Genomic DNA, 27504 nt, shown 5'->3' with positions numbered 1-27504 from the left:
TACACGTTGCTTCACAGTGCTGGACTTCCTTTCATCACGTAGGAGCACCTGTAGCACTCTTGCCTAATAAAGCATATTGACTTATATGTAAACAGGTGGGTGGCTTGCCCTTTTGCAGCATTCTGTGCCATCTGAGTGCCTGTGCTGGCCTCAGGAACCTTTTGCTCTCTGCTGCTGCGCTCACACGGGAGTTTGGGTTGATAGATTTGAAACTACCTCTGCTCTTAATAATTTCCTTTGCACTGGATCTCTTCAAAAGAGGTCACAGAAATCAGGGGCCTGTCCCTCTGCCTCTGCTTCCTTAAAATCGCTGTTACAAGTGGCTCTGGGACGATCACACCCCCAGCGCTGGAAGCACAAGGGTGGAGTGCTCTCCAGCAGTTATTCTAGGAATACTGATGCACTGAGCCGAGGGAATGTACAGTGGATGCTGTGTGTGTGTGTGCGTGTGTGTGTGTGTGTGTGTGTGTGTGTGGTGTGTGCAGTTGCCTTTGCCACAGATTTCACCCAGTGTTGTTAAACACATCCTGAGTGACCTTATTTGGAGGCCCCATTCTTGTCACACTGCCCACGACTAAAGAAAACATCCTGGCTCAGCTCACCTACGTGAACAAGATGAGGTAAGCACAGCCCACTGGGTTTGGGACCGCAGTGTGTACCAGCAGTTTCTGCAGAGTGCCTGCTCTAATGAACTGAAATGAAGGGCCTCATTCCTCCTCCAGCTGAAATCCTTGGCACAGCTCCCAGGCAAAGCAGAACCAGTCCCTAAAAGGTTTTGTTTTCTGAACAGGGAGTGTTTCTGTCATTTTAAGGGGTCTGAGTTTTCTTAGGTGTTGTGGGAGAGAGGATGGGTGCAATTTGTGGTGAGAGCTGCTGATATCCTCAATTTCAAAAAAAAATCATAGAATCACAAAATGGCCTGTTTGGAAGGGATCTTAAAGATAATTTCATTCCAACCTTCTGCCATGGGCGGGGACACCTGCCGTTATCCCAGCTTGCTCAGAGCCCCATCCAGCCTGGCCTTGGACACTGCCAGGACTGGGGTAGCCACAGCTTCTCTGGAAAACCTGTGCCAGGGCCTCAGCACCATCACAGCAAACAATTTCTTCCTAATTTTCCATATAACCCTCCACTTCTGTCAGTGTGAAGCCATTCCCCCTTGTCCTGTCACTCAAGGCCCTTGTCAAGAGTCTCTCTCCATCTTTCCTGTAGGCTCCCCTCAAGTCTGGAAGGCTGAAAAATGTTCTAGTTTGGTGTTAAGGCTTACAAGGCCTGAAGTTGGTCTGGATTCTGAAATCTGCCCTGTGCACACCCAGTCCTGCTGACCTGCCTGCCCAGGCAGTGTGTCTTGTCTGAGAAAGCATCTCCTTTCTCCTGATGTGCTTGCTTCCAGTTGCAAAGGAATCCTAGGGACACAGATACACAGCCTCAACAAGAAAGTCACTTCAGTCATGCATCTCCTATTGTAATACGCTGCAATGTGCCTAAGAGCAGGCTGATGGTTTTATTTTGGGAAAACTCTTTGGTTTATGTAAAGTTTCATATTTCCCAACATTGGGAAATAGCCTTGGACTAGGAACATCTAGGAGCCCCTTCTGATCTAAGTATTTCTAGGATTCAACAACATCTGCCACTACATTCATTGACAGTTTCCAATAAACTAAATGGACATTTCCCCCTTGTTAGGCAGAAGACAAGGATCGATAATAAACTTTGTTGTAACCTAATTTTAAACTTACTCCTGTCTCTTGGTTTCACATGTTTCACTCAGATCTGTCTCCTTTAAGAAGACATAAAAAAGGCTTAGGTTAAAGAAATTAGGAATGGAAAATGAAAAGAGGGAGAGAGGAATGCAGTGAAACAAGAAGACAAAATATGCAGACGTGATCATCAGCCAAGGGCACTTTTACTGTGGGACAGTAATAACACAGCATGTGACTGATGTGGTAAGAGCTGGCTCAGTGCAATTGCAGGTGTTGCTCTTTAGCTCTGGGACTTCTTTTTTTGTGGAATCTCTTCTACATGAAAACTTAATTGGAGAAATCTTTGCTCTCTATAAGTTTTAAGAGTAATTTTTTTTTAACACAAAAGCCTAAGCAATAAATGAAGATAGTCATGACTGAACATTGTCCTTGTACTCAGGGTTTCCAATAGAAGGAAAATAGAAAGATTCCCTAAGCCACTGCAAGCCCAGTCTATGATTCTGGAGTCCTTTAAAGAAACATGGAGATCAAAGTTTGTAAGGGGCAGGGCAAGACAAGTAACAGTGGCTTCATTTTTTCAGCTAAACTCTGTTAGCTCATCTTTGCTCAGAAGCTGGGTTCTGTTTTCTGAGGTATTTTTGTGACAGGGAGCACGTTGAGGAGAATTTCTGAGACTGAACAGAAATCTGGCAAAAATATGTCTTGAACTCTGCCCCTGATTCAGGTTTTCCTTCACAAAATGTCTTTTCAGGTAGATGGGCAGCTACAATTTTTTTTTTTTTCCAGCGTAGACAGAATAGTTCTTCTGTTGCTTTCTCAGCCTGCCACATTGCTGGTGAGGAGGAACTTGAGAGTCACATTGTGCAAAGGTTCATCAGCTGCTGGGACACTGATCCTGCACCTGGGCCCTGCTGATCTTTGGCCATTTTCACAGCTGTCACAAGCTGGTGCCATGTCAGGCTGGTTGGGAAATGCATTCTCTTTCAAATAAGTCAGGCTGTTTTTGTCATCCTTATTGAAGTTCTGGACTCTCATCAACCTGTTCAGTTCTCCAAAAGCAGAGAGATTTCTTCGCTGACAATTCTTTCAAAACTTAGAAATGCAACTTAATACTTTTTTTTTTTTTTATATTTATCCTTGCCATTATGCCAAATGAACTTTCTTACATGCCAGAGGCTGGTTAGCCCATCTGCCTACCCTGAACATGACTATGTCTCTTTGACACTGATGTCACTTCTTGATCCTTTGCTCCATTCCTCTCGCAGTCTCCACTTCTGGTGGAAGAATAGAAATTAATACAAGGCACCACCTTCATGAGCAGCTGATGACCATCTCAGCATGAATTGAGGTTGTGCAGAATGCAAACATACGTAAGAAATGTCATACACAAGAAATTCCAATCACCAGATTGTCTGTGGGCCTGCATGTTGATTGTTATAGGGGTGTAGGAAAAAAATTCAATTGGAGATTAGCTTTTTATTTTGAAATCTGCAAGTTTCTTTTTAAAAAGTGCAAACACATCTGCAGATTTGCTCAAGATTTACAGAAAGTAACACACAAACATACGCCATACATATCCACTTTCCCACAGTTTCTATTTCTGTAGTTACTGCCTTTGCAAAATCATCGTCATCATAGAATCATAGAGTGGTTTGGGTTGGAAGGGACCTCACAGCCCATCTCATTCCAACCCCCCCCACCATGGGCAGGGACACCTTCCACTATCCCAAACTGCTCAGAGCCCCATCCAGCCTGGCCTTGGATGCTTCCAGGGATGGGGCAGCCACAGCTGCTCTGGGCAGCCTGTGCCAAGGCCTCACCACTCTCACCATGAATAATTTCTTCCCAATATCCAATCTACACCTACTCTCTGTGACTTTGAAGCCATTCCACCTGTGTTTTGACCCTGGGTTAAATGTAAACTGGTTTGTCCCTCACTGGATCACTGAGGTAGTTAAAGTTCTCCTGATCTCACTGAGTGACACCTATGCTGATGAGCATAATTCCCTTCTTCAGGTTTTTGCATAATTTTGTTTTATTGCCTCTTCCATAGGCTAGAAATATTTATGTTGGACCAATGAGTCCTGGGCTCAGGTCATAGGCAAAGTAACTCCAGGAAGAAAGCCTGGTGGCTCCAGCCACCTGGAATGAGTCAGGATGGATCATTTTTCATAAAAAAAAAGGAAAGGAAGCTCTTCTCCAGAGTGCCCTGAAACAAATATAATTATAAACTGTGTTGTTTTAGATATCATCCCTAATGATTTCTTGTTTGACGTAAGTTGGTGTCGTTTCATTGTCCTTGGAGAAGCTATTCTGGAGCTGTCAGCTATGGTTCATGAAAACATACAATAAAATTGTGAGTGTAAACAATTAATTGTGAGGGGAAAAAAATAGTCCTAATCAAGGCATTTTGGTCCACACCTTGCAACAAAAAATAATCAACAATTCTATGTGCTTATGAGATCCAGGACTGAATAATATGTTCAAATCTCATGATCCAAGGACACAGCTCATTCAGCTCATCTGGACTTATTGGCCCCTTGAATTTTGGCCAAACACTTTTCAGCAGTGTATGGCTTCCAAAACAAACATGCTTTTGGACTGAGCAGGATGCAGATCTTGGCTGGAGAGAAAAAAGATATCTCTGCTTGTGGCTGCATACTTGGTTGTTTGTTTTTATAATTTTTTTCTCCAATGACAGCTATTTCCTTAGCCAGGATTGCTCACTGCAGTTCACTGCAATTCCAGTTTGCATTACATGTATTAAACCCAGAGATTCCCAGTGTTTTATCTTACTCTGAGTCTCCTCCTCAGCTGTCCAGCAGCTGGAAGAGATTATTACTTCCTCCTTTAATCTTGGGTTCTGAGAAGGAAACCAAATGTCCTCTTGGCTTCTGCAAGTCGTTGTGATTCCAAACATGGTACACAAGAGTTTGCAGTTGGACTATTTTTTGAAGGAACAAAATCACCTGTAGTTAAATAGCTGGGACCTAATTGTCTCCTCCATTGCTCAAATTGATGCAGAGCAGGGTGGCTTCAGCAAATGCCAAAAGTAAAACAAACAAAAAAACCACCCAAAAAGACGAATGCAAAAGAGATGCAGGGCTGTTTATTTCCTTTTAAAAGCATATCTTTAATTAGATGGCCAATACTTATCCCAGGTTGCTCAGAGCCCCATCCAGCTTGGCCTTGGACACTTCCAGGGATCCAGGGGCAGCCACAGCTTCTCTTGGCAACCTGTGCCAGGGCCTCCCCATCCTCACAGGGAAAAATTTCTTCCTCATATCTGATCTAAACCTTCTCTCCGTCATTGTGAAGCCACTGCCCCTTGTCCTGTCACTCCAGGCCCTTGTCAAGAGTCTCTCTACATCTTTCCCGTGGGTTCCCTTCAGGCACTTTAAAGGCACAGCAAGGTCACCCCAAAGCCTTCTCTTCTCCAGGCTGATCAGTCCCAATTCCCTCAGCCTTTCCTCCCAGCAGAGCTGCTCCATCCCTCTGATCCCCTTGGTGCCTCTCCTCTGCACTCTCTCTAGCAGCTCCCTGTCCTTCCTGTGCTGACCCCAGGGCTGGAAGCAGCCCTGCAGGGGGGGTCTCAGCAGAGTGAGGCAGAGGGGCAAAAACTTCCTCTCCCCTGCTGCCCATACTGGGGGCTCAGCCCAGCACGTGGGGGGATTCTGGATCCCAGCACTGGCACTGGTGCTGGCCCTTGCTCTGAACATGGTCTCGGGCGATGCTGGAGCCACACAGTTCATGGACCTGAGCTTTGTGTACCTGCAGCTGAGCTTATCCTGTACATGTGAATTATCAGAAAGCCTTTTTTTTCCCCTTTTTTTCCCCTTTCCCTTCATGGTACTGAATCCTTCATATGATTTCTGCAGCCATTTGTGTTGGTAAGAGTTAGCTCCAGCAGGAGGGACGCTTTCTGTCATTGCATAGGACTGATGTGTCTTGTGTCAAGACCCTAAAGAAGATGCCAACCTCTCTTAGACTCTCAGCAAAGCATGGGGTGCTCTGGTGACCCTTTTGAGACATTTGTCTGTTTGATCCCCTTTGTGTTGCTATCCAGAATTTCAAACAGAGCTTAATGAATCATGAAGCTGTTGCAGGGGCTGTTGCAGGACATGGGTAGATGGCATTCTTCCTGATACATCTTCCCCTAGCTTTGAAGTTGGTCCTGCACTCATCTAAGAGGTTGGATTCAAACCTTCCAACAGTCCTTTCCCTTCTAAATGCCTCCATAGAAACAGAGATATTATTAAGTTTCAAATTACCTGTGAGGAAGCAGAAAATGAGGTAAACTCAGCAAAATGTTTCCTATTCTTCATAGGGGTGTGAGGCTTATCCAGCATCTCTTGTCCCCAAAATTCCTGGGAGATTTTTCATTCCCCAAGCTGAGAGCACAGAGTGGGAAGGGAGCATTGGAAGTGCCCATGCCTCCCAGGACACCTGGACCCTTCCCAGGCAAGAATTACAATCTGAATTACACAAAGGTCTACAAAAATTTGAAGTGTACCAATACATACTCTGGTTCTAGAGGTGAATAAAAACTAGGTTTGGAGGAGGAGTTAACACAGGGTTTCTGAATCAAGGAAAAAACCAAATGTTAAGAGGGATTTAGAGTCAAAACACTACCAAAAATGTAAAAAATTTTATTTTATGAATACATTAAACTATTGTGCGCAGCACATACATATAAAAATAGAAGCAATTTCACAAACAAATGATTGGACAGTTTTAGGTTTCTTGCAAATTTACAGTCTCAATTGTGAGTCCATATTGAGTCAGAATATGAGGTATATTTTAGTGAAAAAAAGTAATCTGAGAACTTTGGTACCATTTTACTGTGCAAAATAAAATCTTGGAATTGAAATAGTGAGGTATACAAATATTACTCTGCTTTTTCCACTGTGTGTGTGTCTGTGTCTCTGCATGTCTGGGAAAAAATGCATTTATTTAAGAACATTATTCAGTTCCAGCCAAATCTGCTTTCTAACGGGATGAATTAAGTCCTAGAATGTTATGGGGTTTGCCTGAGGAAGGAGAAACTGTAAAAATAGGCATTTACTCCACAGAAGAATCTCATGTGCAAAATGTGGGCATGACAGGCTGGTGTGGAGCATTCACAAGCAATGCTTTCAAAGCTCAGCCCATGGCATGACCCCTGTTAATCCACACTTGAGATGAGATATGTTCTGAAGTTCCTACTTTGGCCCTGATTTGGGAAATTTCTTTAGTTTAATGAGTTTTCTTTATATAGTCACATACCCTTCTTTGATTTCAGCTGTGACTTCCATGTTGATCTGGCTGGCATTGAGGTGTAATGAGGAAAAAAACAGTGATGTAAAGAGTAACTCAGCAGAGTGACTGATGGGGCTCTCCAAATGCCCACCAAAATTGCATCCAAAAGGGTCTGCAGTTCCTAAGAGCAGTCTCAGCCTAGCAGGCTGTGCCTGAACAGATTTATAGAATCACAGAATGACTGAAGTTGGAAAACACCTCCACGATCATCAAGTCCAACCTTTGACAAATCCCCACCTTGTCAACCAGACCAGAGCCACATCCAGTCATTTCCTGAACACTTCCAGGGATGGTGATTCCAGCACCTCTCTGGGCAGCCTATTCCAATGCCTGACCACCCTTTCAGTGAAGAAATTCTTCCTGATGTCCAACCTGAACCTCCCCTGGCACAGCTTGAGGCTGTCTCCCTCTTGTCCTGATTTCTTGTGACCTGGTCTACAGGTTGTCCTCGCTTGACCAGTGTGTGCAAAATGGAGCCAGTCTGATTCCCACCTTTTGTTCTAGCTGTCCCAATGCTTATCAGTCTTGGCAACAATCACTTTCTCCAGGCTGCTCTGGTTTAAGAGGGAACAGACTTTATCCTGTCATAAGGATGCTGGATTAAGCTGTGATCAGAAACAAATTTGTGTGCTAGCATTTGAACTCTGTTTCCTTCCACATCCCTGGACTCTTCCATACTTCTTCAAACTTAATTTCAAAGACAATTAGGAATATAACACCAGGATACAGGCTGCCAGCTAATCTCTCTGTACCTCTAGGGACTCTAGGCCAATCTACTGCCTGATACCCTCCAAACTTTTCTTTGACCCATTCTCTCCCCATTCAAAACATCCTGATTTTTCACTTCAAATGCATATTTTTCCAAAGCAAACTGCTGCACACGTTGTGGGTGAACAAAGTGTGTCATCTTGCTTTCTTTCTGAAATACTGCAAGACCAGAAAAGGAAGAGCAATTCCTTTCAACTCCTTTCCTTCCAAAGCATCCTCCAAAGCATCCCATTCCTGTACTGTGAGCAGCATTCCACTCTTTTTTTATCTCTTCATTTACACTGTGATCATCACTTACATTTGAACCAGATAAATCCAAGTATAAGTCATACTAGAGATGTTGAAAAACTGTATCTTGTTCACAAAACAATTGCCTTGACAGTTTCTTGGGAATGGTGGCAGTGGATACATCCTTGTGGGTATGTCCTTTGGGCCAAATTGTCTGCAGCTATAAACTGATAGTTTTCCTGGGCTGATTTACTTCAGCTGAGGATCTGGCCCTGACAGTGTCTCTCATGCATGTCAGAAGGCTCAAATTCATCATGAATAGACAGCCCCTGCAAATAGAATGGCATGTCAAGGCTGGACCGAGCCCCATTTTGGCTGGACATGGGAGATAATCTTGCACTCAGATATTCACTTCTGCAGCAGCATGGTCCATCTATGCTGAAAATGCTCATGCTCTGACATTACATTGAATCTAGTTTCAAATTTAGGAGCACGCCACCAATGCAGGAATCCCAAGGCTTCTGGTAACTGACATTTATAGTGACTATTGACTTAGGGCCTCTTAAAATACTCTTTCAAACACACAGAGAATGCAGCCTCATTGGTGATCTGGAAAAGGGTTGTCAAAATAGCAAGGCAAGGTTATGTGCCATTTGTACAGCTTCTAGGAGAGCTTTGAAGAGTGTTTCATACAGCTTGCTGTGTTGTCTTTGAAACCGATGCTTTGCAATTGACAGAAATGGGAATTACGGCATGAATTCCTCTCTCCCAACATGGGAGAGTATGCTTGTGTAGCCTTGTTTCTCTGTCCTTCATACCTCAGGGAGGTATGATAGAGAAGAACAAATATACGTAAGATAGTGAAAATTCAACAGAGTTTTCTAAAATAACCCTTTGCTGGAAGCTTCCATGAATTTCTTATCTTTTATAAAATGCATCCCACACACCAGTTCTAGTTCTTAGAGATCAACAACATTCAGGCTAAATGAGATGGAGTGCCTTTAAATATTTCTTTTCTTTTGCATAAAGGCACCTGGGCATCAGGAGACTGGCATAATTGATTCATTAAAACTATGTAGTTACATAGATGCACACTCATCATCCCATGTCTATATATATACAAATATTAATATTAAAGATGTACACATCTATATTTGAGATAAGTCTAAACTAAGCTCACAAAATGCCATTCAGAATCCTCAGCTCCAAATCAGTTTTGCATTTGGGACCCATCTATGATTTATCCTGTGGCCCTTCCCATGGGAAATTGATTGTACGTCTTCATTTTGCCAACCAGTCCATGTGAGGAGACCCTGGAGAATCCCTTCAGAGACAGAGGGGCTCCAGGAACAGACAGTTTGCTTGTGTAGAAACAGTTGTGGAATTGGCAATTAGTGACCAAAACAGGTTGAGGACTTTACAGGACAGGACACAGTCTGTAGAGGGGGGTACAGGCAGATATTCAGATGGAGTGAACTGCCTGAAGCTCTGGTGAAGCAAAATCATCTGGTGATTTGGCCCATGATATGTAAACAGTTCACTACAAGAGGTTATTATCTGAGGTAAATAATATTTAGTAAATCACCTATGATTGATTAGATGGTTACCCACAGCCATTCTTCATCTTCCAAAAACTTCCTTTGCACTCCAGCTTGCATTTTTCTCTGTACAGCACCGAAGGAGGCACACAGCCATGTAAAATTTGTATTGAGTAGAAAAGAAGCAACATTGTATTACCTATGCTATGTGATGAATCTAGTACAAATATTTTTATCCAAATATACACATACATCTAGAGATATCTTTTTTTTTTCAATGACCAGTATAAATACTTTACCTGGGAGGTTATTCCCCATGTGCAAAACGAAACAGCTTGTCCTGGGATTTAATCTTCTGTTTTGCTGGTGCTCATATTCTTGGTAAGAAGTGGGTCACTGTCATGGCAGGAGAAACCTTGTTCCCTCTCTTCACCCTGCCGTGTTTGCTCAGGGCTATGTAAGCGCCGTGGTGAACATTGGATTCATATGCGTTGTAGTTATTGGGCAGCAAGGTTTCCTTGAATTTGCACTCATCATGGAAAACAGCCTAAGGAACAGTAAGGGGAGGGGGTAGGGATACAAATCAGGTACAATCAATTTTCCACCAAGGCCCAGGTCATTTTTCTTCCTTGCATTTTTACACCAGGGCTTGTTGCAGTGTGTGACAGGTGGTGCCACAGCCACTGTGGCCAACAATAAATCTCCCTCCTTGGTGCTAATTTGGTGTCAGATGAACTCAGATGCCACCTGTCCAGATAATGGACTTTGTATTTCCTGTGGCAGATCGAGTTTATTCGTTATAAGTCATGGATTTCTTCATTTTATTTGCAAGTAATAATTGCTGTCAGCATTGCACCTTTTCACCCAAACAACAGCTTTATTTAACACGTCCCCACTGCCAGAAGTTCCATCATTTATAAAAAAAATTATATTCTGTCTGTTGAAACCTTCAGAGCTTTTCCAAACAGCAGTGTCCAGGGACAACTGCTTGCTTTAATAAGAGATTTGATTAGCAATAAATAATTTGTTTTTTAAACCATTAGTAATATTTAACTATGCTGCTGGTTCTAATCTGGGAAAATAGTTTTAATATCGTCCATGTCAAAACAAGAAAATCTAAGGAGGGGGAGTTATCTGAGAGAGGAGGTGCAAGGACAAGCAGGAGACAAATGCAGAGGAAATTAAAGGAGAAAGCAGAATAATTCTCTGACTTCAAATATCTAGCACATGAGATGCCACCAATGCAGTTCTATTTGGGCATCTGTGTGATAATACCATCCAAAACCCGTAAAAGTTTGACTTAGGGCATTGTCTGTGCAGGGAAAATGCACACCTCTTACAGCTTTTGAAAGTGTCTTTGAAAATAAACAAAACTGTATTGAAAACGGGGCAAAAAAATCAAAGGGCTTTCTGAAGCCAGACCCTGTACTTCTTTAGAAAGACCCAGCTAAATAATGCAGTTGGACTTGTGGCACTTTTTAGGTGCTTGTGATCACTTGTGATTGAAAGAATATTCCTGAAGTGGGACCTTAAAGTGTCCTACTGTCATTATGAGTGTGAGAAAGAAACAGGTTAGTAATGGCCACAGGTCCCTCACAACATTAGGCATTATTTTAAACCACTGCAATGCTTTGTTGAAATGACAGCTGTTGCAAAGGAAAGGACTCTGCTGTTCCTTGACAAAAGAGATTGATACAACCAGTGCTATTCATTACTTTGAGGTGGGCTGATTTTGCCTATTGCCCAGGGCCAGCCTCTTTCAAATGCGCCTCCTGACAAGCACTTTTTCTGCTGGATATTGACACTGGAGATGTGTTGCTCCCATCTCAGAGGTTAAACAGCATTTAGATAGCAAACCATCTAGATGAGGATGATGGTGTTTCAGTATGATTTGCATGCCATTGTTAATAGTTATTATTATTTTCTCACCCTTTGCAACTGGTCTCACAAAACTGATCATTAAAATAACCGCAGCCACACGTGTTGACCTTGTAGGGTAGACTTCCTATTTATTCTTGATGGTGTGGTTGTTTTTGGTAGGAAGGAGCATGTGGTCATTACTTTACTAAGAGTAGCTGTTGAAAATAGCTATAATTGTGCCTCTCCTACCACAATGCAATGCAGGATGGAATCAGTGGGGCTCAGCTTTGCTACAATGTGTATGCAGCCCTGTGACCTTAGAAGAAGCCATCTAATTAATCTGTACTATTTGCAGAATATGTTCATTTTCCTAAGGTGTCCCCTGTACAGTCTTACAGGAAAGCTTTAAAATCCCAGCCCTGTAACAGCCATGCTACTTGTTGCATTAAATAGCATTGATGACAGCAGGCTGAGCAGGCTCTCTGTAACAGGAGGGCTATTTTCTCTGCTTGTAATCAGAGATTTCCATAAGGAAAAGACTGAAACAAACAAAACCAAAACAAACTAAACCCAAACAAACAAAGCAAAACGCTAAACCAAACAAAACCACTACAAAACCTTTGTTTAAACTGTGAAAAACTACTTGGACTTGTACTTACCGTCCCATACAACCTGCCTTTGCTGTTCATTGCAATGAAGAGAGCACTTTTCACACCGAGCAGACTTACAACTCCTCTTTCTACAGTGGATATTTCAAAGAGACCTGGAAAACATGAAGTTTAATAGGAGTGTTATCACAGAATCTACAGCTAATGGAAGGCATTTCAGATATCTGTTTTTTTTATAAACCCTAACAAACTTGTAATATATTATTTATAAGAATTAACTCCCTAATGCAGCAAAATAAATATACACAGAGAAGATCTTGGGTTTTTCTAAATGCCACAGGATTTGAAAATAATTATTCTAGAATTGTAGTCACATTCTTTATAAGCCTTTTGCTCTATCAAACTCTTTTGATCTGTCAAACTCTGGACCTTTTCAATAAAAAATAATTTTTATGTAATATGCTGTACTTTCAAAAGGTTTTCTACTGAAGTGTGGCTTGCATTTTAAGTCCCACATGACATTGCTGCAAAAGATTTTAGCAACTGCCCTCTACAGGAAATTCAAATCCACTTGACTAATGCTTTCCTTAATTCTTAGGGTAACAGAACAGCACCTACAAAAATTAACAAACCAGGACCAGCAAACCCCTTCCATGGGACACACTGAGTGTCCCAAAAATACTGGTCAGCTGGGATTCAAGAATCATGCTTTGGCACTCTGGACTCAGCAAAAACCTCCTGGATTCAAAAGGCAAATGAGAAGGTGAGAAGCAAGAAAATGCAGCAGAGAGTCACTTTTCGACCTGGTTTGTCTTTTCTCATCTGTGCAGCAAAGCAGGTAAAAATAAATTCTATCTAAATTCATCTAAGCATTTTGTGCCACTATTCAGCCAGAAGAGTTCTCATGTTTATTGATCCCAGAGACTTTAAAAGGCAACACATGTAGCACAGGTTAATAATATCAAGTCACAATATTTGCACTCTGTGAAGGGTAATTACTAGAGTTCACAGCAATTAAGTGACATCTATACTATTTCATTTCTGGATGCAACTCACTGTATTGGTTTTCATTGTGAACTCCGCTTATCCTTCCGTCTGGGAGGATTTGAAGGTGAAACCCGATGCCCACGTTGCAGTAAAGCCTCCGCTGCCTCTTGATTCCTAGCAAATAGTCACTCTCCCAGTTCACATCTGCCTTCTCCCCTGACATCCCAGCCATGGACCTGGACAGCAGAGATTGCCATCCTCTCTCCAGCAATGTGCCATTAGTTCTGCTTACAGCTGGGTGTGTGGCAGCAATCCCGGCTAGCAAACCCAGGAGAAGGAACGCAGGCAACGTCCGGTGAGTGCTGGCATTGCAGGACATAGTGATGAGAAGTCTTTGTGCCGTGGCCATCCGGTTCACCTCCTGGGCACGTGTTCAGAATTAATGGCCCTAAAAATACCGCCCTTCTTGGTTTTCTCCCTTCAGCATGGTGGCAGAGGCTTATTTTTGGAAAGCAAATAGAGCTTGCTGACCTGAAACTAAAGCCCGATAGCAGTTGGGTTGGGAGCAGAGACAGGCCAGCAGGACTCCAGCTGGTGGGGACCATGGTTTGTAGATCCTGCTTCCCGCTGGGCAGCCTCTGTTATATTTGATTGAGCCATCTTTATAGTGCAGGGGCTGTCCCTGCCCACATCATCACTCTGACATCAACAGCCTGCCCAAGGTGAGGCTGCCAGGGCTGTAACACAAACCTGCATCCTCCCTGCCTGCTGAGTTGGAGTGCTGTCAGCCAAGACGGAAGGCAGGAGTGGGATTTCATTGGCTGTGGAAAGCAAAGGAGTCAAATTGGTCAGGGAATCAGAGGCCTCACAGGCAGCTTCCTTATTTAGAGAAGAAGGTGTAAAAACAGTTCTGGACCTCATCAGTGAGCAATGAGAGGTTTGCAGCCACTTCCTTGGTGGCACGATCAGCGGGTGCTTGTCAGGGCACCTCGATACTCGGGGACAATTGTCTTGAGGGCACCACAGCCCTTTCTGTGCACACCCTGCAAAGCCAAGGCAACTCTTACTGAGTGACCCACCTGCTAACCTCTGTCTGTACCTCTGCAGCGAGTACTCCTGGCTGGCTAAAGGAGGGGTAAGCCATGCAGCAGGGACAGAAGCCCCAGCTCCTGCAGGTTTTATCCCAGTGGGAATTCTGCTGAGCAGGGCACACAGGCTGGAGCATTGATCTTGCAGTGACACGTAGATGGGAATATTAGGTCTTCCTGTTTTTCACTGAAGTGACTTCCAGACGATCCCATTTACCTGGGGAGGGTGTGTGCCTCCTGCAGGGGGGCAATAGTATTTGTAGGAGCAAGACAAGGACTTAGGTGATGTGTTAGATGAGGAAAAAGTGAGATGGCCACAGCTTCCCAGTGTTTCACTGTCTCTTTTCCTCAAGCCCAGATACTCACTATTTTATAACTTATGACCATCTTAATTTGCCTCCCCTTCCATTTGCTCAGACTGTCTTAATTGTTTCCCCTAATTTTCCACTGAAGCTGTTTCAGCTCCTTTGGAGTTGGACAGATTAGACTTTTATCTCAGTTAGTTTCACAGAACTTATCAAGACATAAGACAGAGGAAAATGGCTCAGATTTGTACAAATCCTTTTGTCAATATGTCTGTCAGCTTCTCATAGTACAGGCCTTGCATCTTCTGTGTCATTGATAAGCCTGCTAATGAGGGGAGTACGTGGAAGCAGAGTGTGACAGAGTTTCATATTAAGCAGCAGAGGTGCAATACGAGGCCTGGGACACTGCAGACTCCCTAGCATGAGCCCCATGAGGTGAAGGGGAGCCCCTGGTAGCCTTGAGGCAGGTGATCAGTCAGAGTCAGGGATGTATGTGAATATTGATTGCTCTCAGGAGACGGGCTCAGCTATAAAATTATAAAATAATTGGGAACCACAGGGCTAGGCCCTGGCTTGTACCAGGTGGCATTTCAAGGTCTCTGTGCCTTTGTTGAAGCTGAACTTGACTATCACAGAATCACAGAATAATCTGAGCTAGAATGAACCCGCTAGGATCATGCAAGTCCAATACCTGGCTCTGCATAGGACACCCCAGCAATCCCACCCTGTGTCTGAGAGCCTTGTCCAAACACTCCCTGAACTCTGGCAGGGTTGGGGTGGTGGCCAAAGTATATCTTTTGCTGACAAAGAAAATCCTCAGATCCTTTTCTTTTCTCTCCTGCTTTCTACTTCATCTGATGATTTTTTCATCTATATAAAGCACATATATAATTTTTAGGAAGGAATGATACTAGTATTTTACACCCTCTTATCATAGCTGCAGTCTTCATGAGAGGCCAGCATCACTGGGAAAAAAAGCCCAGGGTCCCTGTTACAAGCATGGAGCACTGATTTCCCAGTTTTTCTTATGCTGTAGTCTGAAACCTGCCCATTCCCAATGCATGTGACTCCTGGCAACACTTCCTGGTCTCAGAGCCATCACTGTAAAATCATGCATTGTAATATTTTCTTTCCTGTTTATTTTTCCCCCTAGAGAATTTTTCAAGTGTAATGGGTGCAGAGCTGGATTTCCATCCTCAGCTTTAATCACCTTTGCATCTTTATGTCTCATTCATTGGTTTTGACAGAGCAAAGACAAACCATGGGCTAACTGAGCTCCCCTAACTTTTGCTGGCACATCTGCCACTGTGGATTCCCCACAAGGTGTCCTGATGGACCAAGTTAAAGGAACACTTTGTAGGATGCACTGTGTCTCATCCCAGTAGCCTTGATCCTAGAAGTAAAACCAAATGGTCAGACACAAAACAAACAAACAAAGATAATTTCTGACAAGTCTATGGGATGCATTGATTTGTCTTTTAGTCAGTTCAGCTGGAAAATGACTGCTGGGAGCTGTGGTGACCCAGGAGACAGTTTTGCTCCAGAAGTTTCCTGCTGAGCAAGTCCATCTGACAGCATTCTGTATGGAAAGGGTGCACAGATTACTTGCTTGCAAAAATTCCAGACTTTTGTTGCCTTATCTGTAAACCAAACCAAATAGCTAAAATTTGTGATTTCACTGGGGCAGCTGGTCCTCTTAAGACCAGGAGTCCTGGTGTCTGGCCCCAGACCAAGTGTGTGCAGCTGGGAGATGAAGTGCATTCTGCAGTCTTGTGTACTGCTCAGCAATTCTGCATCAGAGTTGAAATGAGTCTTGAACCATTCTCCAGTTGGATCTGTGGCCAGCAGGTTGCTGAGTTTCTGTGTATTACCATTTGAACTGCCATGTAAATTCTTGAGCTTCTGATTCAATTAGACAAGTCTTGTTTGCTCTAAAATATGTCTCATTCTGCTTAAACTTGTCTTCTTGGTCCATGAAGTGACTGTTTCCAGAAAACACACTGTAACCTTCTGATTTTCAGGTACCATGTTGGCCTGGCTTCATGTGCCCAGTGAAATCTGGTAGGGAGACACCAATAACATTTGCAGTAAAATAAACCCTGTGAACTCCAAAATAGTAAAAATTTACTTCAGCAATCAAACTCTGCTTACTCCAGCTCTTAAGACCTGGGGTGACAGTGCTCACTGCCTAACTAAAGCAGCAAGTTTTCATTGTCAGTATTTCAGCACAATATTAAAATAACCCCTCTTTGGAGCACAGCAGTTCAGATCCACTTTCAGATAGTCTAAGAAAAGTCCTGCAGCTGAGCAGTAACATGATATGGATGCAGAGCATGTCTTTCAAAAAATGTGTGCTGACTTAGGTTCCTAAGTTCCATTTTCAAATCTGTTAAAATTCTCTCCCTATTTTAAGGTCTGTAAAGAGCAATCCCTCATTCAAACACAGAAGGATGGACTAAAATTGTTCACCTTGCCTGTGAAGACCCAAGCTGATGATGGACAGTGGAGAAGGAAGATTTCCAGGTGATAAATCTGCCCGTTGTGGCAGGGCAGGTGTTGCAGACTCTGGACAAATTGCATAAAAATCTGTAAGTCCAAGTATGACCATGGAGAGCCATCTGATCATCTTCAGGTTAATGGGGTTTGCTGGCCAGCGTGGAGAGATTTGTAACACAGATACCAGGACTGTTATGAATTAAATATGAATCACAATCTGAAAGCAGCATAAAAAAATAACAGAGCAAGAGTTGCAGAGCTGTATTGACACCCAAGGACCCCTCCAAACTGTAGAACTGGTAACACTGAAAAGGGTGTTGTTCCCTTGATGCCAACAACATCAGGCAACACTGATGTTGTTGGCATCAAGGCTAATTTGGATAGGACCACAGATTAGATCATTAATCAGCAGAAGACCTGAGCTCTAGTAGTAGGAGGACGACAGAAAGGGTTGTAGTACACTGTATTTGTTATTTCTCTTCCCACTACCCAACAGAGAGGCAGATTTGTTGTCACACTGATCCCCAAAGTGAATAAACAAGACAACAGACAGCAACCTTGCCTAAGAGCCTTGGCAGCTGATGAGCTCTTGGAGGCTGAAGCAAGCAAACTTCTGACCCAAAACTATACCTTCATTGCAGCTGCTGACTCCTAAAGCATGTACGAGACCTGCTCAAATATGGTTTGCCACCACCAGTCATGAGAAAGCCAAGATATTATCAAGAAACCTCCATTTTCTCACACACACAGAGGTCCTGGTTAGGCCACTCAGACACACCTGGGCAGGAGAGTGTGTAAATTTAACAGCTTAGAGTAATTGCAAATAATTATCTTCCCATTTCTCTACAGGGAAATCTCCCACTGAGATTTCACGTGTCAATTTCTTACAGACAAGCCCAAATCACAAAACAGCTTCCTGCTGTTTTCTTTTTGGAGGGAAGTGGAAAAAGAGATCTACTCCCACAAGGAACTCTGGAGGATTTAGGGCGAGGTGGATGCTAGCTTGCTTGGAAAAACATCTTGGTTTACTGCTTAATCATGCTGAACTCATTCTCTGCAGAGGTTATATCAAGCACCAAGACAGTCAAATATGCCCATCTTTGTTGTCCTGAGCTGGCCAGGTCTCCCTCCCCATGTCCCACAGAAATAGGAATGACTGTCAGAAAAGGGAGCGGTGACTCCACAGTGGACCTGTGGCTTCCCACCTGGTACTGTGCCCACCAGCCCACACTGCTTCTCTCATCACTTCCTCAGCTGTTCCCACTCCACAAGGACAGGCAGTATAAGGGTAAAAGGCTGAGGTGAAGAAAACAGAAGTGACAGCCACCACCCCCACAGGAATCTGCCTGGAGTTATTTATTAGGAGAGATGAATGACAAGGGACATGTTTAATTTTGTTTGTTTGTTCCGTGCACAATTTGCTCATTACAGCAGGAACGGGGATGCTAAATGCCACATTTAAGTAACATTTTGAGTAGGAAAGCAAAAAAACCTCTTGGTTTTTATTGTTGTTGGTGATGAGATTCTATCCAGTGGCCCAGCTGACCTCGCTGTGATTCTTGACCGTAGAACTATTCAGATTAAATTATGTAATGAACATAGAAGGTTAAAGGCAATTTCTGTCATTTGCTAGGTTATTGTGTCTTCCTTGTGTTGTGCACCGTTAGCTCAGTTGAGGACTTTCTCTTGCATGCCAATTCTTCCATTGGTCTGGATCCTCTCTAATATTTCAAAGGAGAATTCTGAAACCTTTTGTGTAGTCATCTGAACTTTTTCCTGCATTTTTCAAGTGTTTGGGGTTCTTTTCCCTGCATGACAGGCAACACCTGAAGGTCTAAAGCTTGTAATTCATCATTCAAGCAGTTGTGATTCATTGTTTAATTTCCATAGAAAGGATCCTGGTTTTGATATCTTCTCCTTTCCTCTTCTGCAGGAACAGACCTGCACAGTTCCTGCAGAGAGCTGTTAGGGTTGCACCTTGTTGGCATCTTCTATGCTTGAAGAAGGAATGCATTTATGGCACAATGTTCTGAATTCTCCACAGAAGCATGACAGAATTATATCCCTGATGATAGCCAGAACCTTATTCATAAGGCATCTTTCCAAGGCAACACAAGTTTTTCCCCCTAGCAGTCTCTTGATCCTTCAGAAGCTGCTGAGAACACCTTCAGCCTCTCCTTTGAACAGCTTCAACATGCTTCCTGTGCATCCTGGGGGCTGTCTACTGGACTTCCTCCAATCTATTGACTTCACTTCTGTGCTAGGATGCCCTAAACTGACCATAGCACACCAGATGTGCCAGTGATGGGAAATAATCCCTTCCCTCACCCCTTGACCTCCTGGCCACCTTTGGGCTGTCCTGCCTCACCACAACTTGAATTTGGGTTCAGCTCTCTGCACCATGATCCCCAGCCTCTTCTCAAAGCAAAGCTGCTCCCCAGTCAGTCAGTGCCCAGCCCGGACTATTGCTAGGAATAATGTGTTCCCAGGGTCAAGGCTCTGGATTTCTTAATGCCAGGCTGCACAAGAATCCTGTCAATCCATTATTCCAGCTTTTCAGGGGCCAGCTGGATGCCAGCCCTACCCTCATAATATATTTTCCTACAATTTATTGTTGCCAAATGCAGACTTGCAGGTTGGGGAAAATAAACTAATCTGGGAGTAGTGATGGATTCTTCCTCAAATGCCTGCCACATTCAAACAGGATGTTGTTTCCACTCTCCAAATTATTGTTCATTGTGATTTGGTTCTATGTGGTCATCACACATAATAAAATACAATATTAAAAAAAATTTTGGTTTCTGCCAGCAAAGACTTCATTCTTTAGCCTCATCTTTTTACATTCATGTTTTTCTATGTGTGATTTTAGATGTTCTCCTCATAATCCATGACTATACAATCCCTAAGGCACAGCCTAGAGACAATGTGAGATGAGTAAATGCAGTTCTAATCTGGTTGATTACAATGGTCATTCAATATTTTTAAAGGCTGCAAGTCCTGTTTTCAGAAGGGAGCTCACCTCTCTGCGTCAAAATATCCTCTGCTTTCAGTGCATCAAGGAGATCTCAATATTGGTGTCATTTTTCCTACTGGAGTCTGGGATCTGTTGAAGAGCTGGCTATGAGTAATTAGGACATCAGTACCCTCTCTACAAAAATCATGCAGGTTTGTGGGTTTCTCTGGTTCAAGGCTGTCTCCTTCTTTGCCTTGAAATTATAATTTCCAGTAGTCACTCTAAACAGTAGCAAATGTCAGTCCAAAGGAAACTTTTTGTGTTTAAGGCTGCAGCCACCTTGTCATTTCTTCATCAGGAACCACAGTGTAAGGTATTTGTTGTGATGGTTTTTAACATATGGAAGATCAAGATCAGATTCCTAAAATATTCTGAAAACCAGTTATAGCTTTAACAGTGACCATGGTTAAATATAAAGCCTAAGTTATTTGTTCTATTAAAAAGCCCAAGTCTTATTTTTATCAAGTGATGTTATGAGGGCATGTTCTAAATCAGCCAAAAGCTCTTGTAGCTACAAGAGCTTCACTTCTGCAAATTTTAGCAGCCTAGTTAAGTTGGTTCAGCTCCTTGTGCATGTTGTTAGTACAGAATTCCTACTCTGACACTGACCAGATCAGGCAGACTTCAGAAGATGAAACATTTGAAGAAGACAGGCAAAGAAAATGAAAGAGCTGAATGATAACGTTGAGTTTATTTTTCCCCTGAAAAGATGAGTCTTATTTGGACAGGGTCAGGTTGTGATGGGTGCAAAGAACCAGGAAATAAACCCATACATTTCATGCATTCATGTAACACTTCTCCTGACATCCCTCTCCATGCTGTCCTGCAATTCCTCCTGTGCATGGGCCCAGTTTAGGATTACGTTGTTGCTGCTGCTGTGCAACTATTCCAAGCATCCTTCCAGCAGAATGCATATTCCATACAGGATTAGAGAATGGTTTGTTTGATGCCCACTGGACAGGCAGTGTGCAGCAGGGTCAAGGCAAGCATGCAGCAGAGCTCTGAAATTTCCTTTTTGATCAAGAAAGGAGTGAGCATATGCTGGCAGATGGAATGTGTGCTCAGTTTACTTTAGTGGAGTTTCAGCACTGACCTTTTGCTGCATTCCTCCAGCAGCAGTAAAATGGTTCTGGTTAAGTAAACTGACAGAGACCACGTGCAAAGCCAGCTGTCTTCTCCAGCCCACCATTTCTCCTACTGTTACAAGAAGCCTGGATGCATGGGAATGTTGTAACTTAATGTGTAATAACCTCTCATGGAAATAATGTTGTGAAAATGAATGGCGCTCATGACACAATAATCTCCACCTTGAGGAGCCAATTTAAGGACTGGCCAGAGAAGTGCACTGGTCCTGGTTTGCTGTACTTTATATTAAAGTCTTCCTGACACAAAAAGGAAGTTAAAGGCTCTTACACCACTGCAGCTTGGCCCATCCTTACCTCTCTTTGACCACTTTATGTTTTCCATCCTTTGTTTCTCTAAGTGTCTGGCAGGTCTGGCTCTGTATGACTCCACAATAAAAATGAAGATGGATTAGGCAGAAGTAGGTGATCCAGCAGGCCAGTTATTAGTGGGCACAATGTTTCTCTAAAGAGCTATTTGTGACAGCATCATGAGCAAAAAGAAGAAAATACAAAAAAGACATATCTGCACCATGTATAGTACAGAGCCTGCCCTTCCAAATTCTTGATGCCTTTTTCATGGAATCATAAAATCATTGGGGCTAGAAGTGACCTTTAAAGGCCACATAGCCCAACCCCCCTGCAATGAGCAGGGAGAACTTCAACAGATCAGGTTGCTCAGAGCCCTGCTCTGACCTTGACTGTTTCCAGAGATGGGGCATCCTCCACCTCTCTGAGCAACCTGTGCCTCTCTGGGCAACCTCCGATCACCTTGGTGTCCCTCCTCTGCACTGCCTCCAGCAGCTCCATGTCCTTCCTGTGCTGGGTCCCCAGAGCTGGGCCAGTACTTGAGCTTGTCCAGGTCCCTCTGGATGGCACCCCGTCCTTCAGGAGTGTCACTGCACCCTCAGCTTGGTGTCATCTGCAAACTTGCTGAGTGTGCAATCAATCCCAATGTCCATGTCATAAATGAAGATATCAAAAATGACTTCGTCCCATTACAGGCCCCTGGGGGACACCACTTTTCAGCCATCAGTAGGTGCTGACTCACTTGCTGGGCCTCACACCCAGGCAAAGGGGCTGACTGTCCTCATCCATAAATACCTACATGCTGTAAAATAATCATGGGGAGAAGAAAAACTAGAAAATGTTGTTGTCCTCTTGAAGCAAAAGATTTCCCACTGTAAGCAACAGTAGGATATAAAGGTGGTGAGTGCCATTTTGCATGTAGCAACATCTGTTTGCATGACTTGCTCATAATTGATGGACTGCTTGAAAGAAAGAACCACTTCCAATGGGCAGGGAGAAGTGCCCAAAATGGCTAAAAACACATCCAAGATAACAACTGGTGGTCAGGCCGCGGTTTCCAAACAACTACTCAACAGAAACATTCACATCCTCTTGTGTAGCTGGTCAAGCTTGGAGCCAAGCTCCTGCCAATGACCCACTGCAATTTCCATCTTTGATTGGTGAGTGAGGAGAGAGATTCATTTCTCAAAAAGGGAGGCTTGGCTGGCCTGTGCTGGTACAATTTCCGCTGTGGGAAAGGCCCGGAGCACTCTGATAACTTGGGTGCTGCACACACAAGGAGGGGCGGACGGAAGCAGCCCCTGTTTGTGGGGTCAGGCTATTTCTGCTGGGATTTAAAACTGCTCTTTGGAACAGAGTTGAAACAGTCACTATAAATGACTTGCATGAAAGAGTACAGAGCATTTTAGAGGATTATAATTTATGCCAGGCAAGAGCTGTTATGGTTCAGTTTAAGGAGCTTAAAATAAAGACTTTTGGGAAACAACCAAACCAGCTTCAACTCTGGTAAGTCCTCAGTTCAAGATAGTCCTAAATTGATATGTACAGGGTCTGTTCCTGCCTGGGGGTCAAGGGCCTTGAACTCCTGTTGAAACCACTGGATCTCAAAGATGCTCTGATGATACTTGGCACTGTTAAGAGTGAGCCAATGCCCATTAGGAAAGAGCTGATAGTGCCTTGGAGCATACAATTCTCTTTACACTTCATCTAAACCTGAATTAATTTAACTTAAGGATTTCTCCCCCCAAGGCTTTGTCTTTCATGGAAGGTACCTTGTGCAGGAATGTAGTTTTTCTCCATGGGATCCTCCTTTCTGTAGATTTAAAATCAATCACCTTACTAAGCCAACTGGAGATGAAGCACATCTGTCTGGACCCTGATCATCATCCACATGCTTCCTAAAGATGGAACAGAGGGAGGGAGAAATCAATCAATTTCTGCTGACCAAACAGAAAGGCAGACATGAAGTCCTGTCTTGCCATCTCCCAGGCAATTTAAGAGTACTTTATACCACAAAGGCGTAGCTTTTTTCCTCCTGTATTTCTTGGAAATGACACAGTGGCTAGCACTCCGTTCTCAGAGAAATATATGTACATTATGAGACTGATTTCTAAGTTTCCAGGCATATTGCTTCTCTAAATCTTCCCTACTTCCCTTTATTAGTTTCATCCCTGTTAGTTAAGTTGAAATTCTTACTGGAACATTCAGTCCAAACCCCCCTACTCTTTAGTCTTTGCATCCTTTAAATATTTACAGATGGTTTTCACATTCCCCTTCAGTTGCCATTTAGCCAGTGTTGCTCTGTATCTCTTCAAACTTAGCACCCTTAGAAGGGCACACAAGGCCAAATTCTGCTCTCAGTTACATTTCTGTTATTTTGGAGTAACTCAGCAAACTTGATAGACATTGAATTGACACAAGCAACACAAGAGCAGAAGGTGAATGCCAAAATATAAAACAGGATATCAATCAAAATTAACATCACATCCTGTGGGTCACAGACTGCACAAGGTTGGTGCCTTTTCTATCATTGTATTTTTTTGCTGCATTCTCAGTGACTAGAGTGAAGATTTAGAAGTTGTGAACTGTAACAGCCATCAGGAAGATGCCAGTACCTACCATAGCTTCTCTGAGAAGTGAGATACAGCATATCATTGTGTGTTGGTCTATGCAGAGTGCTTGCATGATTTAACACCAGTTTAAGAGGTTTTCTATGTTACATAGAATATTTGATACTAGATACTTCATATTTCTCTGTGTGTTTCAAACATGGCACAATAACCTTGTTTTGTTCGGTGACTTTTTTTCTTATGGGTATTGATAATTACTCCAACAGAGAACATTTCTCCACCTCTTCTCAGCCCTTCATAGGGCTGGTTGAAAACACTGCTCTATGTATATTCTGAAAGCAGAGAAACTGGCCAATGAGACCAGAACTGAGCATCACAAACTGAAGTCCACAGTCCATTTCCCAATTAAAAAAATATGTCATATGGAAAGTGTGTGCCCAGAGGAAGTGCTTGCTCAAGCTGTCTCATCTTCTCCAAGCTGCATTTGGCAGAGCTTGCAACACTGACTTCACATCCTAAGTTGACTCATTTCCATGGCTTTTCTCTTTTGAAGCCTTTATTATAAAGGGTGAATGTTGTTTTTCTGCCTTTGCAGGTTATTCTGACAGAAGTGAGAAAGGAAATAGAGAACTATGAACCAGCATTCTTTACCCAGAATCTGGCCTAACCTCCAAGGAATAATCTTCAAAAGAACTTGCTTCTAAATGTTGGGATAAGATTGCACCTTAGTGTTTAAATGCTATTATATCACAAAATCAAGCTCTTCAACTTCTGCAATCTGAAATAAAACTGTTTGTCCTTATACATAATAATAACAACATATTCTTCTAATTCTGTGGTCCCATAGGACAACAGTCCTGTGGTTGCTACTGACTTCTACCACATCCAGTATATAGTATGAAGTAATGAATTTATTTTTATGCAGCACTGATGGTGTGTTCTGAGAGCTCCATGAGGTAAAGATACAAGAAGAGGACAGGCATCTCTTTACTCAGCTGACCTGGTGTGAATACCAGAGAATAGCTCTGTATTTTTGGGTATAGCACTGGCAAAAAAACCCAGTAAATGAGGCACGAAAGACTAATGCTCAAAATACTATACAAGTATAAATTAAACTTTCCTCTGAGGGGAAAATGAGGTACAGATGCAATAAACTGATCAACTTTTAAGCTCACAGAAATACCAGAATGGAGTTAGAATGTGCAATCTCAGTCCTCTCAGATGGAACTGGTTGTTCTTTAAAGCCCCCTTCAACCCAAATCATTCCATGATAATTTCCTCCCTTATATTATATCCCCTCTCCATAACCACCTTCTGTGGCTTCATTCACCTCTCATACAACAGGAAAAGTTATAAAATAACTCTTTCATCATTAAGATTTTGCTGTCCAGAGTGAATTGTTGCAGAAGAAAGGACCTCAGCTACGACTCCCACTTGTCTGGGCAGTGCCACCTTCTAACAGTGACATTTCTGGCACTGCAGCAGGGTAGAAGCACCTGGCGAGGGCAAGGTCTGTACATGTGTTTAACTGCCTGCATTCTTCTCCTCCTGTTTGTCACCAGTTCCCACAGAAGCAGACACACGTCGCAGAGCTGGTGACAAGAGGTGAAAGGCACTAAGTAATATCCTTGACAAATCCAGACTCTTGGCATTTTTTTCCTTGTAATAACCTTAGTTCAGACTCTCTAAAGGGCACCTGCAGTTTACAGTGGTCACCGTGAGCAAGTTAAAGAAGCTAAACAGTGGCATTTGCTCCTCACCTTTCCCCGTAGCAAGAATTTTTTATTCAATTCAAGCCACGCATATAATTTTACGCAATATTTTCAAGGCATTAAATACTGTCACCCTTTCAAGGAATCTGCACTGCATATACAAAAGAAAACCTCATGCCCATTAAGTCATTTTCTTCTTAATCTTGAATGGCTTTTCATGACTGAAACAGAATTTCTAAGGTGGCTTTACACCATAAACTGCAGACTGTATTTTACAGCTGCCAGGCACAGACCAAAGAGAAGGTACAGCTTCAGTCAGCCCGTCTCTATATTCTGCTTTTCTCCAAAGACAGCTAAAATTCTGCTGTTAGCACCTCTTCCTTGAAAACAGGTATGAAAAATGGGAATATTAAATGCTCTGTCACAGATCCTCCAGACAAAGATTCTCTTTGGCAGGCTTATTCAGCATTTACAAGGGTCACACTTCAGCAAGCAGAATTAATAGTTTTCCCATACCATTCCTTCCATTTTGGCTTTCCAAAACCTCAGCACTAGAGCTTGTTGATTCATTTCAGTATCAAAGACCCCAAAGAAACAAAACTGGTTCTTCTGATAACAAGTTTAGATGCAATCTGCTGAGGACTGAAAACAAATATTTCAAAAATAAAAGGCAAAAAGCTGAGTTATTTTCCTAGAAATTAGTGGCAGTTTCACCCAAGTGCTACTAAATGAAATGGAGTCTTCATGCTTTGGCAAAAATACAAGGCATAATTTTTATTACCAAAGAGTCTCAACGTACACAAAAGATGTTTGCTTAAGAACTGCTGGTGTTCCTTGTTGGTAAATTTACTGACTGAAGGAAAATATAAAACTAGTGTAAGTAGGCAACACAGATCTTTTTCACACACAGATAAACATTACAACTTCTAAAAAGGAATAGCTCTGCCACCACACCTTTCCCAGACAGAACAGTGTTAGAGCACTTGCTTTTCTGGGACCAGAGTTTGATTTCAGTTTAAGGCCAGCAATGTAAAATGAGCTGTAACAGGATTAATCCAGCTCCTTCTAGAGAAATGTACATCCTTCTTTTCCAGAACATCAAATTAGGTCACATTACTTGCATGATTCTTCTTTAGAAGCTGCTGGCAGAGGAAAAGAAAGTATTTGACAGTTCAGCAAGAGATGTTTGCTAGGTCACTTACACGGCTTCCTGCAGCATGCAAGACTTGATAAAAATACTAAGCTGAGTCTGTTAATTACACAGTGCCTTTACAATCATCATGAAACAGTGAATATTCCTTTGGTTCTCTGTGAGAAATTTAAATTATGCAGCTTCCCCAAAACAGAGCATTTCAATCTTTGCCTTTTTTAAGCTAAATAACATTTAAAAAAATAACTGTGAAGACAGAAAATAATTTGGATTTTAATTGGCTTCCAGGTTCTCCAGTTTCCAGTGCAGAATTTAAGCAGTATGTACGAAGAGGTTTCTGATTCAAAGCCAGATCTGCCAGGATCCCCATGATTCCCACAAAGCAAAACTGTGGATTTGGAAATCCCACCACCTGGAAACCCTCACCCCCACAGCTGCTTTGCTGTGAGCCCAGTGGTTCTGGCAATCCCAAGAACCCCAGTTCCTGACAGGACTTTCCCTGTCCATGGAAAAGCTGCTTCCAGCTCCTGGATCCAAGATTGCCCAGGATGCAGGGGAAAAGCAGTTCCCAGGGTCCCTCTTATCCCCCATCACTGGGATGCAGGGGTTATCTGGTTGGGGTTTTTTTGACTGGATTCAAGTTTGTCCCAAGAAATGTCATAGCTGCATCTTGAGCTGTCTCCCTGGCATTTTTGATTAGTCATAAAATGTTAATTAATAAGCAGCAAATTTTATCTGTATAAGTGTCCA

The 27504-nt window shown here is 42.8% G+C and overlaps 1 protein-coding gene across 2 annotated transcripts; it reads right to left on the bottom strand.

Annotated features, from left to right (window-relative positions):
* Positions 1-9439: 9439 nt before the first annotated feature.
* Positions 9440-13399, bottom strand: FGF6 (fibroblast growth factor 6). Of its 2 annotated transcripts, XR_005956853.1 has the most exons (4): positions 13060-13399; positions 12055-12158; positions 9835-10082; positions 9440-9661 (listed from the first exon to the last, which is right to left on the bottom strand). XR_005956853.1 is itself a non-coding variant. In XM_041487516.1 (3 exons), the coding sequence occupies exons 1-3, from the start codon at positions 13397-13399 to the stop codon at positions 9906-9908; spliced, it is 621 nt and encodes a 206-aa protein (XP_041343450.1). In that variant the 3' UTR covers positions 9727-9905. The 2 variants fall into 2 exon arrangements, 1 of the variants encoding a protein (XP_041343450.1); XM_041487516.1 differs by lacking the exon at positions 9440-9661 and having other exon boundaries at positions 9727-10082.
* Between the last annotated feature and the right edge of the window lie 14105 nt (positions 13400-27504).

Source organism: Pyrgilauda ruficollis, unplaced genomic scaffold, assembly GCF_017590135.1.
Source record: "Pyrgilauda ruficollis isolate IOZ18807 unplaced genomic scaffold, ASM1759013v1 scaffold80, whole genome shotgun sequence".
Lineage (NCBI taxonomy): Eukaryota > Metazoa > Chordata > Aves > Passeriformes > Passeridae > Pyrgilauda > Pyrgilauda ruficollis.
The sequence above is the reverse complement of the archived record's forward strand: the minus strand, read 5'-3'. Positions and strand labels throughout refer to the sequence as shown.

Excerpts from the sequence above, each read along its gene's own strand:
- FGF6 (XM_041487516.1), bottom strand. The coding sequence starts at position 13,399 with ATGGCCACGGCACAAAGACTTCTCATCACTATGTCCTGCAATGCCAGC. Across the intron at positions 12,159-13,059 it reads TCACAATGAAAACCAATACA|GTCTCTTTGAAATATCCACT; the intron begins GTGAGTTGCATC and ends CATGTTTTCCAG. Across the intron at positions 10,083-12,054 it reads AAGGCAGGTTGTATGGGACG|GCTGTTTTCCATGATGAGTG; the intron begins GTAAGTACAAGT and ends ACTGTTCCTTAG.